Here is a 15569-nt window from a genome sequence, read left to right on the forward strand (position 1 = left end):
TCAGATTTAAGACTCACGTGGCTATTGGGTAACTCAGGAACTAATAAAGGTCTAAATTAAGCTTTTTTTACCAATAGGCAACAAGTATGAATGGAGATCAAAAGTTGTTTCTATTTTATGTGGATTCAGTGAGCAATGTTAAATGAATGGATGGTTTCAATCCAATTCCTAATGAGTAGGTATCTATACCAAAAACCTACTATCACATTATCTTCCTTGTTAGCAGTCTTATAAAGGCTAAGATCCAAATGGATACAAAGAATGAACGACTATCTCTCTCCTACATGTGGTTCCTCCAGTCCAGGGCTGAGGCACTGAAACCATCCATTCTTCCAGGTTCCTCTAGATTAGGACAACTTGCAATGCCAGGGCATATGCTGAGCCTGTTCTATGACTAAGAGGGTTGTCAGTTTGCTATGTTTAAGACTATTTAAGAGAATAAACATGTAATTAAACGTTCCCTAGTGCACTGGGAATTGTATGTAACCCTTTGTATCAGCAAAGTCTTCAGATATAGGTTGGAATAATATAGGTTCCATTTTTTACTGTAAAACTCTAGGAAAGATTCTGAGAAGGTTTCTTGGCAAGGACCTTTTTAAACTATCTGCCATTAAACACCAAAATAGCATTGCTGATTCACACTCGCAAATCAAAGGAAAGATAGAATTACACTTTTTACTTGCTCATTAAGGTCCTGATCAAAAGCCTGTTGAAGTCAATGGAAAACTTCCCATTGACTTTAACTGGCTCTGGCTCAGGGCATATATTATTCTAGGTGTTACATGAAGAGGTTCATATACTATGTGATAGTACACAAGACTGCTCCAAGAACCTGAAGACACTTAAGACTAAAGAGGATTTCAACACAACTTTTTGAGCTACTTTTGTTTTAAGATGGGAAATATATTTGAAAAAATAGCCCATAAAAGTGTACTGTCAGAGAACGTCTGATGAAACAGACTTTATAAAACAAAATTACATAAGGCCAATGCAACGGATGACTGACCTCTGTAGTGGGGTTTTCTTCTAACATTTCTGCACTGTCTACGAGGGATGTTTCTTTGCTCTTCATGAGAAGGAACTAAAAGTTTAGTTTTTCATTTCAAGATAAATACACATCAAGATATATTGCTAATGATTGGTAAAATTGGCCCAGACCGTATAGCAATGATGCCCTGCTGGTCAACATTTCCAAAAAAACACTCCAGCTCACTTCAGCATGTTCCATTACAACCCAAAAATGCTGGAGAACTCACTTCTAATTTGTTTCAAATCTATCTTACCAGCAGGACTGCTGTAAAAGTTTATACCCAGCTATGATCAGTGCTTGTTATATGTGCGGTCAGATGTGTTTCATTTCAAAAGATGCTTTAAATGGCTGTACTTTTTGGTTGTAAAGATGAGGGAAAGCATATCAGCCTCTGTCTGAATTTAGAAATGTCAAAAAAAATTAACAGTGGCTAACTTAACCACAATTGTTGCTGGGTCAGACTCTATGTTTGAAAGAGGAAATTGCTTCCGGTGTGATCATTTGTATTGCCAGAGTAGAAATCCACCAGCTAGATGATTTCTAGGAGGACTCCCTTCACATTAATGTAATAAAATATAATTTTGAAAAATATTCCATGGGTCGCTTTGTCTAGTAGTCTTTCAATGGTAACCATGCAGCATATGTCATGCCTAACAAAACTGGAGTACTCTTGATTTTTGTTGTCTGTTATCTAGTTAGTAACATACACATTTTGTAGGAGAAAACAAGAATTGTGTCTCGCCTTTAATGGCAACCACTGAAAACTGAAGGTGCTAACAGCTTTCTGAATTGTATCCTTCCTGCCTTACCAATCTATCCACTGACTTTGATCTTTATCTACTGAGGTTTAGCATCCTGTCTCCTGATACTTTATGTATAGAGGTAGGGGGGTGGGTAACAGAGCATCTTTCTCCCCCCCCCCTCCACCCCGGCCTTCTCCTATTTATTTCGAGTTTTCTTATCCCCTAGTCATAACTCCAGTCATAAGAAGTGGGCTGTGCCCACAAAAGCTCATGATACCATCTACATGTTTTGTTAGTCTATAAAGTGCTACCAGACCATTTGTTTGCTGTTTTTTTTTTTACTGAAAACTGAGCTAAATTACGAGAAGAGAAAGTCTATTATTTGAGTGCTCCTTGAAACTTGCTTTCATAGGCATAGGAAACTACCATATATACTCGAACAGGGGGCTGGAGTGTAAATGGTGGCACAGCTTGAGGTGGGTGGACAGATGGTGCCTCCCGGGGTAGCAAGATCCCATCCCGAAGGTGGGAGGCAGAATGTGTGCAGCTGGTCACGAATGCTGAGCCCCTGGTAAGAATCTTCTGATGGAAAATTCCTGTCCTGTGGTGGGCCTGATCCTTACTTTTCTTTTCCCTTTGTTGTTGTTTTTTTTTCTCCCCCAGGGCTGTGTGCCTGGCCAAGGGCGGAGTGCTGGGGAAGGAGCTGCCTTTGGCCACAAGAACCCCCTCACCGTATCCTCTGTGGATGGGCAGGAGATGGAGGGGGAGGGAGCTGAGGAAGTAGCACAGGCCGAGGGACGTGCTGGCCGCCGCTTCTAACCCCTCCCCTTGACTGGAACGGTGAACAGCAGTGAGTACTGCTGCCATTTGCCATTTATGCTGACCTATTTATAAGCCAATTCCTGCTCTTCAGAGTAGGATTGTTTTTTCAAAAAAAAAGTTGGCTTATAAACGAGCATATACAGTAATTGCTTAGGTTTCTCAGCCTTTCCAGTTGGCAATCTTTTATTTCAAGTACAATTCTTTTGCAACTCCCATTATATTTATTTTGAAAGAGTTAAAACGTATTCATGCTAACCATGTTAAGTCTATATAATTCATGTGTGTGTTTTGAGCAGTTCTGAGAAAATACTTGATCTTTAACGATAAGGGTGTGTTGGAAATAAGGCAATGACATTTTCTTTGCTAACCTATTTTCTTTGCTTTAGATAGTAGTACTGTGTTCAATGCTTCAGGACCATCTAACTGCCTTTCATGATCTCCCCTGAAGAGTCATAGCCATCTGTTGAGAAACACTGGTTTAGACCATCTACCACTATACTAACATTTGGGCAAATTTCTGGTGCAAATGCAATACTTGGTATTATTTTCCAAATCAACAGATAAAAGTGTCAATCAAACAATTCCATGCACACCTGTTCTACTGCACTTGTATTTATTCCTACGCCCAGGACGAAACTCATTTCTCATTTAGTGAAAGCACAAAATTCTTATAGTTCCCTTTTAAACAAAATTGTCCCTAGCATGCATGGTTAAAAGTATACTTAAATAGACAACAGCCACACAATAATGGACAGAGTAAGAAGAAAGCAACTGAAAGCAAGAAGTAAAAGGTACAAACCTCTCTTCTCTTGCTTGTCTTAGTTCCTCTCTTTTGTCTAAGTAATCACGGCTAAAGTTGCAATAAATTGAAGAGGAAATAAAGGAATAAGAAGGAACAGGAATAAGGAAGATGACAGAGGTAAATAGTAAGAGAAACAAATAGCTAAAACCAAGACAATTTTAGGTAATTATCTTCGCTGAAGACATCTGTGTCTGCCCCTTGAATAAATGTGGAAGAGGGTGCATGTGTGTTCATATGTATATAGATACAATATAGGTCAACATCACGTCAAATATGTACAGTGGGAAAGGGTACTAAGCATAGATTAAAAATGGGCAACATTGAATTATAGGCTTAGAAGCCCAAAATAGAATTTCTGGCACATGTTTGTCTATTATTTTTCATGTCCCTGACTTTTGGACAAGTTACATGTTCTCAAATGCCACTACTTACATCTGGCCTCACATTTCTGCTATTCTTTCTCATCTAGTTCCTCTTACCCTTTAATCCCACAACTGTCCAAGAAACTCTTTTCTTTCCCTTTTGCCAGATCAATTTTGCTTGACACTTGTGTGGTGTAATTACTGGTGTGACGTCCCACTCATGATATTTATTTATTGCTGAAATGTTCTTTATATTATTTGCAGCATGTTTATTTCATAGGTTATATAAGAACAGCAGAGGTTACAAGCAGGGATGTGAAAGGTTAACCGGTTAACAGGTAAGCATCACCCTAAATAAGTAGTTGGTGGGGGCTGCAGCAACCCCGTCTGCTGTGGAGCAGCCTCCGTCTGCAGGGAGCCTTGGCACCTCACAGGCAGTGGCTGTTCCCGGGGAGCAGCCTCTGCCCATGGGGAGCACAGGACCGCCATGGACAGCGGCTGGGAGTCAGGAACTGGTGGCAGCCCTAACTCCAGTGTGGGGGTAGGAGCTGGCAGGCAGCCCTGCATGGGGCTGGGGGCAGGAGCTCGACAGGTTGGAGGCTGCTCCAGCCACACTGGAGTGGTCCCAAGCCCAGATCCCACTTAGTTGGTTAACCAGTCAAACATTAGGTTAACCTAACCTTTAACCAGTTAACTGATTAACAGGGATTTTACATTCCTAGTTACAAGCTCTTAGACCAGCTAACAGCTTAGCCAATACCTCTGCTGATGCAAGATTGTCCCTACACTCCATTTAATGGAGTTTTGTCAAGTGTTTAGACAAAACTGGTAGGACTTTCATCACTTAAGACAATTTCTCAGCCTGTAAGACCACTGTGCCAGGAAGTTTTCCAGAAATCTTCTACTTATTGATCACATCCCATTACTTCTTTTTTTTTCTATCAAATGAACTATTTTTTTTACCTGCTCCTGGAATATGCACTAATTACACATCTTATGACAGCTATCATATCCCTTCCTTAGTATTCACATACAGAAGTTACCCTTAAGAGTGTGTTAAATTTGCATATATAGATAAAGAGACATAAATATTTGCACTGTCCTCTCTAGATCTTCCTTTAAAAAGGCGAGTTCTTTTCAGGAGAATGAAATTGATCTCACTGCTCTTCAATTCTACAATGTGTTGTTAAGGCTCTATTCCAAATAAGCAGTCACTCGGAGCAGACTGTGAAGATCTTCTTCTTCCTTTCTTACATGCTTTTATGAAATAATCAATAATGCTGACATTCCTCACTGGCATTGTAATCAGAATCCTTTGAAATTAAAAATGTAGTGCACATCTTAAAAGTGTTGTTTCACAATCTCTTTGCAAATGCAAGACATCATTAAAGTGTTTGTTACTCACTGGTTCACAGTTTATATATTTTCTTTGTAACCATAACAGTTAGGAGACTAAAGTTAACCCCCCACCAAACCCCGAAAACTGAGATTAGGGAGAAAACTGAAGGTATTTGTCCACTGCAATTAAAAACCTATGGTTGGCCCATTCCATCTGATTCAGGCTTGCAGGGCTTAGGCTATAGAGCTGTTTACCTGTGATATAGATGTTCAGGTTTAGGTTGGGACCCGGGTTTCAAAACTCTGTGAGGGAAGAGGATCCTGGAGCTTGGGGTGCACCCCAATTCCAAATGTCTACCCTGCAATTAAACAGTCCTTTAACCTGATTCCTGCGGGCCCAGGACAGCTGTCATGGGCCAGTAACGGGTATCTAACTGTACCGTAGACATACTTTGAGTGACTTCTCCATACACCCCAGGCTAATCCTCTGTACCACTTCCCTACTCATATTGCATGTCTCATATTGTTAGAAATGTTGTTCTATACTTAACTACGAAAAATAACTCAAATATTGAACATGTATGTGTTGGGATATGTAAGAATTAATAGGGGTCTGAGATGGCTATACATGAGTGGGAGGGGTCCAACCAGAGCAGGCACTGTCCTTTGAATACGTTTTTTCCCCTTTGTTCTAGAAAGACAGATAAAGGGTCAGGCCAAAGCAGGTATTATCCTTTCTGATGTATAAACATGTATAAATATGCTCTTTCCCTTCACTCTTGCAGCCTAGAAAGATAGCAGCATGTAGCTGCTCTTCTTTGTTGTGTCTCTTACTGATTCTTATTTGCTCTGTAAAAATACTTTTGGGGTCACATCCTTTGTAATCTCTGTAGCCTGCTGACTTGGAAAGTTTCTAGTGTAGAAAAGTGTTGATTTAATTAGAAATTCTGCCAACAGTAATTAGGGGCAGGTATAACAACATTCATCACATGCCTGTTAATATTCATTGTATAGGAGTTAACATTACTAAATAAGGATTTAGGGGGAGTAGTAATTGATGTGCGAATTAACATACTAAAATTGATAAAAGAGTGTAACTAGTGCCAAATTATTGCTCGCTCGGAATGTCGTGTTGGGGGGTGGAGTTTGAGGGGAACGAGTATCTGCAATAAAGAGGTCTGTTTACTCCATCCACTCCTGGGTCACCTGTTTCTTCTCTAACAGTACACAAACAAGTTATTTAGTTATCTCAACCATCATCTTAGCTAACTGGAGGGTGACCACTTTTTTAGCAATTTGGGCTGTTCAGCAATTCACAGGATTATACTCTTAATTTAACAACTGTGAGGAGATTATGGAATGGAATTAATATATTTTTTTCTTTATTTCACTTGCATGGTCTCATTTTTCTATCCTTAGGAACTATCCCCAATGCGAATACTGTCACTGTGGCTACGTCTACACTGGCCCCAAATTCCGGAAAAGGCATGCAAAGCAGGTAAGTCAGAATAGGGAAATCCGTGGGGGATTTAAATATTCCCCGCGGATTTAAATAAACATGTCCGCCGCTTTTTTTCCGGCTTGGGGAAAAGCCGGAAAAAAGCGTCTAGACTGGCGCGATCCTCCGGAATAAAGCTCTCTGAAAGTAGGAATAAGAGATCCTCTGGAAAAGGGCTTTATTCCGGAGGATCGCGCCAGTCTAGATGCTTTTTTCCAGCTTTTCCCCAAGCCGGCAAAAAAGCGGCGGACATGTTTATTTAAATCCACGGGGGATATTTAAATCCCCCGCGGATTTCCCTATTCTGACTTACCTGCTTTGCATGCCTTTTCCGGAATTTGGGGCCAGTGTAGACGTAGCCTGCATGTTTCTGGTGAGATGTGCAGATATGTCATTCAAGCTGACAAATGCTCTGTGGTGGCTTTGTTAGTCTGGGAGTTTCCTTTCTGGAAGCTGATGTTGGCTGGCTCATGGCTACCTACTGTGGCAAAATGATACCATTTGGAGGGAGAGTTTTTGGAAGGAGCGGGAGGATTGGGATCTGATTGCTTCTGTTTCAGGAGAACTTGGACCACTTTTGGCTGCCAAAGATTCTTTTGTGACACCTTAGGCCCTGCCCTCCTCTTCCTTTTTTCTTCACTGAACTAGCTGTCTTCCGGGGCTGGGAGAACATCTTCACTGATTAAAGAAGTCTTCTGTGAAATTTTCTTAGTTTTCCTCTATTTATGATTTAATATAACCTCTCTTAATAACCTTTAAGTCCCCTCTTTCACAGTCTCTCTACAGACAAAATAGATTACTTCCATTTCTTAGATGCATACTAAAACAGAAAAGGGCATAATTCTGTAGTCAAAATTACATGAAAACCAGTGCCCAATTTTTTATTAATATATATTCTAGGACTATAAATTAAATGCTTTATGTATAAAACAGCATTACTTTCCAGGCTGCTATGATCTGACTTCTACTTCATGAAAGTATTCTTTTCCTCACACCCCTCATTTTGACACACTGAAATTGTTTCTATGCACAGTGTGCAGAAAATACTTCATAACTGGAGACGGACAAGGTGTCCCACTCTGATGAGATCTGCTACGACACTGTACAACTAACAAACAGCATAAGCAATTTTTTATAGCTAGTATTTCCAGAACTCCTGAAAACTCCCTATTAAGCTTATTGAATCTGAAGCCTTTGGCAAACTATTTAATTTCAAATTATTTGATTTTTCCCCTTTGGGAGGGATCTGTATAAATTTTAACTGTATGTACCTCGTCCAAAGCCCACAATAGTCAGTGAATGTCTTTACATTGGCTTCAGTGAGGTTTAGATTAGGCCCCGTATTTTGTTTGTGCAGTGATTCTGATTTTCTATGACTCCCAGAGCATTAAAGCTAACTGGAAGTAAAGTACTCTAGAAAAGTGCAATATTTCAAAAAGTATCATATGCTCCTAAAGGTGACATGTTTTTACTTAGTAAATAATTAAGGTACTTCGAGACCTCTCCCTTGCACCCAACATAAACAATATGGTCCGAGGGAGAGTAAACTGGTTAATGGATGAGATCCTGTGCAGTTATTGAGCCAATATAATTGGCTGGGTACACAAAAGCTGGTAGTTTCAATAAATGCTACAATTCATAAATACCCTTTCTCTAATGTATCAATCTTTAAACCTGTTTATACCTTGTCACACAGCTGGAGGAAGAACACTGCAATGAAATTTCCCCATTAATTAAGAACATATGGCATTAAGAAAACAAATTGTTAAAGAACACTGTTATCGCCTACTTGAATTTGTTTCTCTCTTCCCGCTCTATCCTTTGCAACCTCTCTTCTCTCTCCTGACGTCGCCTCTCTCTTTCCGCTGCCAACGACTCTTGGTGCTGCCGATAAGATGATGTAAGGAGACCACCCAAGGCTGGCCTGCAGACCAAAAAGGATCGCATTTCACAGTGCCACTTTTATTGATTACACAGACAGAAATGATTAACAGTCATCAATTAGAGAGAAATGCATTCCTGGCAATGGAATGACATGGAAAGATACATCAAAACACCTACTCAATACACCCATGCTAACTACAACTTTATTAAAAGCTGCAGATTTTTTAGAAATTTTTAAAATTAACTTAAAACCTCTGAGATGCATGCAAAATCTTCTTTAGAATTGTTCAGCATATTTCAATTGCAGTATGACTTCAACCAACTGTATACCAATCTGCCTCTAACTGAAAAGACAAACTCCATAATGGGATTTTGAAATAAAAACAAGAGGTGCAAGACTTCGCTAGCATTTCTGAACATGTTATACAACAGTGCTTATAAAAGCTTATGCATCATAAACATCAAAGGTATACTGTATACACTCTACTGAGAAGCTAACCTATAAGAAGATAATAGAACTGCATTTTGGAATCTGAATGCAATTTAGGATGAGGCCCTTACGTTGCTTATTGATTCTTATCTTTATGTTCACGAAATCTGCCATCTTACCAGTGTTGCAATAGCAATGTGAATTCTTTGCTAAGATATATTGTAATCTGGACCTTTTATGTTAGTAAGTACAAGAACAAATTAGTAAAACATATAGGGAAAGTGCTAATGGTTATCACCCTGGCTTATTAAAGGCACACAAGGTTTAGTTTTGCTATATCAAGTTTATGACTTGATTGTTAGTGTACAACCAGAGTGGAACACAGCCAAACCACACTATTAGTAATACATATCAAAAGTTTAGCTCTTGTTCTAATGTCTGCTAAAACAGAGTCAGAAGTCCAAGCATAGCTGAGTAAGTTTCTAGCCAAACAACATGGTCCCTTTCATCAAGGATGAACACTAGCTGCAGCTAGTAAAAACCAAAGCAACCACTTCTGGAGGGGTTATCAGATGCTAGTCTTGCATGATAGACTGCTCCTGTAATTAGTGGATACATTTAATGAGTAGTCACCATTGAAAGCAGATGTGAGTTCTGCAGTTTTTGGCCAGATCGCCACACAGCTTTTGTACAAGTATAACTATTTTGGTGAGGGTGTGTTGCTTGACGAAAGTAGTTATATATTGGTACAAGCCTTCAAGTATATGCAGTTGTATAAATGTGCCACTATAGCTTATTCCCCTTCCTCTATGGAAACAGCAATCAAGGTAAAAAAACACCTTTATGTCAATATTACTGCATTCACACTAGGAGGGTGGTACTGCTTTAACTGCGCTAGTAGAATTAAAGTTGTACACCCTTTCGTGTAGCAAGCCCTTATTAAGTTAATAAATAATTGTAATGGGAGCTTTGGAACAAAGGGACCAGAAATCATAAATAAATGAATCCTTTCTGTGAAAAGAAATTAACCAACCTAATCCTTTCAGAATCACAAACTTAACTGTATAAGAATGAAACACTTTCACTGCCTTTATGGACTCATATACCCACTTTCTATTTATGTTAGCTGTAAGAATGCCCATCACTATACTATCCAGGCATTTAATCCCTAGTGTTTACTGCTTCACAGTGAAGGCAATAGCAGCAAAAGACCAAACTATGCCTGTAAACATCTTTCTTGTGTGTCTGTGTATAGGCAAAAAGGAATCCTGTAGAAGACATCCATTTTGGCTGCATTGGCAGCAGGGTCAGTGAAAGCATAATTTCAGTAATTGCATTTAATTAAATTTCAATATGTCATAGTCCACCCAGATAAACTTTACATAAGAGGATATAAAACTTGATACTATGTAAGACTTGCTTCTGGAACTCTGCTGAAGCTTCAACAACACTGCTGAATTATACTCAAAATCATAGAAAGTTCCAATATTCTCCAGTAATATCCTCTCATCATACTCCTTCCTCCCTCCTTCCCCAAAAACCTGTGAGAGTCCAGCTTGCATTGTACATCTTTCCTGGGAATGTATTTTAAAGAGATTTTAAACAGACCTTTCAGCTCACCCTAAAAAAGAGCATTCAGTAAGAAGTAAAGATTCAAAAGGCCACAACTCTAGCACCTAATGGGCATGAAAGGCTCTGGTGAATTATGGCTACTGAATAACACTCAGAGACTACTCTAAGAATGGGCAATCTAGCCAGGGTCTCCAGGTGTAAACATCCATAAACGAAACAGGAAAAATGGCAAACTGAGTTTTGACTGTTTTCCTTCAGTTCAGTTCTGTTTTGTCCAATCTCTTGAAACCCTAGGTAACTACCTGGAAGGCTGAAGACTCAGTACACAGTCAAGGGCACTTAACAACCCCTGGTCTACACTAGGGAATAAGTTCAAATTAAGATATGCAACTTCAGCTACGTTAATTGCGTAGCTGAAGTCAGTGTATCTTAACTGGAATTTTGGCACTGTCCATGGTGCAGGAAGTTGAAGGGAGCACACTCTCCCTTTGACTTCCCTTACTCCTCGTGGAAGCAGGACTACAGGCATCTATGGGCCCATCCTCTCAGTTCACCTTAGCGTTTCTTCACTAGACCCACTAATTTGAACCCTGGAAAATCGACTGCAGCTACTTTGATCTTATCTGCAATGTAGACATGGCCTGAGTGAATGAAACCTGAAGAAACACTAGAAGCAGATCAAGAAGAAGACAAGACTGCTACCATGAGACTGTAAGCTTTTTGGCAGGATGTATCTTTTTACATTTGTACAATGTCAACATAAATTGGAGCCTGAGCTCTCTGATTGAGGCCTCTGAGCACATAATACAGTAAGTAATACAAATATTTAATAAGTATCCACATGATCAAGGACATATTTACGTGGAAATAAGATGTTTGGTTTTTCACAGGAGACTGAAACCATGACATATCCCTAAATTTCTTCTGTGAGATCTAATGAGTTTGCAGCTGAGTCATCATTAACAGCAACAACTCTAATTATAGTAGACTTCCGATAATCCAGAACCTATGGGACTTACGTGGTGCCGGATTATCAGATATTCCGGACTATCAGGAGGTACTATAAGCTGGTTATATATATACTGTATACATTATATACTGTATATAAAGTGTTCTTAACCCTTTTTATTGTACATACTGTATACAGTATACTGTAATGTTTTAGTTTTTTTAAGCCTTTTTTACCCTTTTTGCTCAGTTCAGCTGCTGCAGCTGTAAGCTTGTGACTCATTTTTTGCCGAAGCTCACTCAGTAGGCTCTTGCCATTTTGATGCCAGACTATCAGGAGTGCCGGACTACTGGATGCCGGACTATTGGAGTTTTACTGTATTAAGAACAACTATTACTTGGTTATTTGGAATTATGTTAGATAGGTCAAAACTACAAGAGCTCTCAGGCATCGTGCTTTGGAGCATAAACTGATCTCTAGCTAGGATAAAAAAATACTCCTCTTCCCCATCCTATGATGTAATATTTCTCTACAGAAACATTGTGAGTGTATTATGCCTTCTCTGCAGTGTATCAGGTATTGACCACTGTCAGTGACAGAGTCACTGTGAGTGATTTTATGAACATTTGGTGTGTTTCAGCATGCAATTTCCTATGCTCCAAAATATTCTGGTCTGGAATTAAGTCCTATCAACCTCCAACCCTAACATGAGTTGTGACTAGCATTTTAATACATTTTAATGTCTTTTACTAATCTTGTACTAAATTATCTGTCCAAAACTTGAGTCATGGTTCCCAGGCCTAATGATTTTATCCTGAGACACACTAACTCCAAGCAACATACTTCAATGATGCTTCTTAGCAATCTTGAATGATGCATAGGGCTCAAAGAACTGTATGAAGAGTAGGTGCCAAAGCTAAAAGAATGTGTAGCTTTTGTGTTGGTATATAGACCACAGACTGCAGGGCAAAGCTGATGGACCAAAATGGCAGAGTTTGTAATGCACTTTAAGTAATATCTTAAATAATAATGATTTTAAAAAGAGATTTGTCTTAAAATGGCTGTTTTTCTATGGCTACGTCTAGACTGTGGCTCTTTTCTGCGATACCAGAGGTATCCCGGAAAAGCTATGCCATGTTCAAGGAACGCATCTGCTTTTTCGAAAAAATTTTTGGAAAAGCAGATGTGTTCTTTCGCCATTCCTGTAAACCTTGTTTCACAGGGGTTGGCTCAAAAGAGAAGGTTTTTCCAAAATTTGGCACCATGTTGATGAGCCAAATTTTGGAGAAGCCTCTTTCAAAAGAAAAGCAGAAAAAGATACGAAAAATTGCAGTTTGCAATTTGTGTATCTTCTTCCAACTTTTCTTTGTAGCGTAGACTTAGCCTATCACACTAGCAATGATCCTCAAGTTAAAGTTTCTCCCTTGCTGAAATCACATAGTGGGGTCTGACATGACCACAGAAAATGGCTGAGACTAGACAATAAATTATCTTGGTGTATTATTGCAATTATCCACATAGCTTATATAGACAAACATTATAACGACTGGTTTCATATATGACCAAACGGTAATATCAAAATTTAAAGGTCAATTCCAAATGTACAATCAAAGAGTGTCTTTATTCTGACAACTTATTTTCAGTCTTCTATGTTTACTAGAGACAGAGGGACATAAGGAGACTTGCATGGGCTAACGTAATAGATTATAAACTTAAAAAACGAGGTGTACCGATAGTTCGGAATAGGAAGCCTAATCCGAACTACCTAGTCAGTGCCGCGTGTAGCCGCGGGCACGGAGTCCGAACTAGCGGGGCTTTAAAAATGGCGGCGCCCAGCAAGATGCAAATGAAGCCCGGGAAATTCACATCCCGGGCTTCAATTGCAACTTCGGTTGCCTACATTAACCACCCTAGTTCGAACTAGGGTGGTAGTGTAGACATACTCTATGATATTGGGACCTGAGGGCTCACAGAACATTATTTTATCATTATTTTGCTGGAAGAAAACAGGAGAGAGAGACAACAAAAAGGACTGTGTAAATGAGGAATCTGGAAAATGTAAAAAAATGCCATATGTGAGCCAAAATTTGGATGAAGAAGAACTACATTGACTCACTGCATTTGCTATAATTCAAGTTCAATGCACCATCCTGTTTTGTTAATTTGTTATACGTATAGTTCAGTTTAAGCAGTATTTTATAACAATACTGCACTATATACTGGCAAACATCATTCAATATGTTGTGAACGTGGCAACCCCTTAGGAATATGAAACCTTTGCTAGTAAATCTTTGTTGAGAATTGAGGTGAGACAATAAATTTTATTGCAAGATTTGTTAGATTGGCAAAGTGGGAATTAGCACTGTAGATACGCTATCTAAATCTTATTCCTCAGTGGTTCTCTTTTCTTCATTACCAGAAGAGCAGAAAATCTTTAACTTTATCAAATATATCTGCTATTTTATTTAATCTTTGCAAAGAACACAAGATACAAAGGTTTTTGATGACAGCTGAAAAAATCAGAAAGTTGACATTCAGGATTTTTCATAAATTAACTATGACCAGAACTATTAAGAGTCTTTGTAAATGAGCCCTATTTATCCATTTTCCACAGTATCCATGCTTCTGCAAACATGAAAATGTTATGAAGGGAGAACTGCAAGCTTGTAATAGACCTCACACACACTTAAATGTCTCTTGGCTCTAACATAATAAACCCACTGCCCAGCTAGAAAGAGAGAGAGAGAGAAAAAAGGCGGGGGGAATAGTGGCTAGAACTGCCAAGAGCCATATTGCTCTTCACAATTATGGATATTATCTGTGTGACAGGGCAGATTCAAAAGTATGTTGATATAACAATTTGAGAACAGACTAAACATAACTTGGGAAATCTTTACAAAAATTCTCTTGCAAACAAACCAAAATTAGAGAGATAAAGCTGAAGATTAATATTTCCTTTGAAAGAGAAACTTGAGAAGCACCAGAAGAAAAAGAACTGATTAATGTCAGACTTTTAACAGGCCTGTATGGCTATGCAAAATAAAGCTATGGTGACAAGGTAAGTACAGTAGTTCAGGGTCAATGAGTATCTAGGACAATAGTTCCCAATCCACACACACACTTTCCTCTACACACAGATCACTATTTAGAATGAAGACCTAGTCTACACACAATTTTTATACCAATATATCTATTTTTGGCTAGGGTGTGATTTTTTTTACTGACAGTCACATTAGTGTAGCCCCTATTTTGGATGCAGTTATACCAGTGTGCAATACATTGATACAGTATATTTCCTCCCCATAAATAAGGAAGAAGTAAAAGTAGTATAACTGCTTTTATGTTAGGCAGTCTGCATCACTTTAATTATACTGATATTGTTAAAGTGCGGACCACAATTCTACAATTGTATAGAAGCACTTAACTTTAATTCAGTGCGACTACTCATGACTTAAATATAAGCAAATATGCAAATCTTTGCAGATTGGGACCAAAATTAGTAAATGTTAGGTGCGTGTCTGAAGTGTAAATTGCTAATCTTCTCTTAATGTATGCACAGCTCACCATCATAGCATCAAGACACAGGAAGATGTCTTTTGTCAGTCTTCAACACATACCTTTGCCTATACTGTGAGGGCATGTCTATATAGCGAGGCTAAACTTGAAATAAGCTTTGAAACTTGAGCTACGCTAATAAGCTAATCAAAATAGCTTATTTCGACTTTTGGCACTGTCTACACAGCAGTTATTTCGAGATAGAGCACTCTTCTTCCGACTTCCTTTACTCCTCGTACAATGAGGGTTACAGGTGACATTATATGGGGTAGGACAGCTCAGTGGTTTGCCCATTGGCCTACTAAATCCAGAGTTGTGAGCTCAATCCTTGAGGGAGCCACTTAGAGATCTGGGACAAATCTGTCAGGGATGGTATTTGGTCCTGCCATAAGGGCAGGGGACTGGACTCGATGACCTCTCAAGGTCCCTTCCAGCTCTATGAGATAGGTATATTTCCATATATATATATATATATATATATATATATATATATATATATATAAAATGATGTAGACACAGACTATGCTATTTTGGAGAAATGTTGATTTGTGCTCCAGTATGACCCACAAGGCTTGATATCCTAT

The 15569-nt window shown here is 38.9% G+C and overlaps 1 protein-coding gene across 11 annotated transcripts in view; it reads right to left on the minus strand.

Annotated features, from left to right (window-relative positions):
• FHOD3 (formin homology 2 domain containing 3) overlaps positions 1 to 15569 on the minus strand; it is a 590681-nt gene that overhangs the window by 105805 nt on the left and 469307 nt on the right. For 9 of the 11 annotated variants that reach the window (XM_075921655.1, XM_075921652.1, XM_025187260.2 and 6 more), the window contains 2 exons: positions 8385 to 8519; positions 3395 to 3445 (listed from right to left, as the gene is read on the minus strand). In XM_075921655.1, the coding sequence (XP_075777770.1) occupies positions 3395 to 3445; positions 8385 to 8519 (186 nt within the window). The remainder of the gene's footprint in view (positions 1 to 3394; positions 3446 to 8384; positions 8520 to 15569) is intronic. The other 2 variants (XM_075921653.1, XM_006128123.4) reach the window with 1 other exon arrangement.

The sequence above is a fragment of the Pelodiscus sinensis genome, chromosome 2 (genome assembly GCF_049634645.1).
Source record: "Pelodiscus sinensis isolate JC-2024 chromosome 2, ASM4963464v1, whole genome shotgun sequence".
Taxonomy (NCBI): Eukaryota; Metazoa; Chordata; order Testudines; family Trionychidae; genus Pelodiscus; species Pelodiscus sinensis.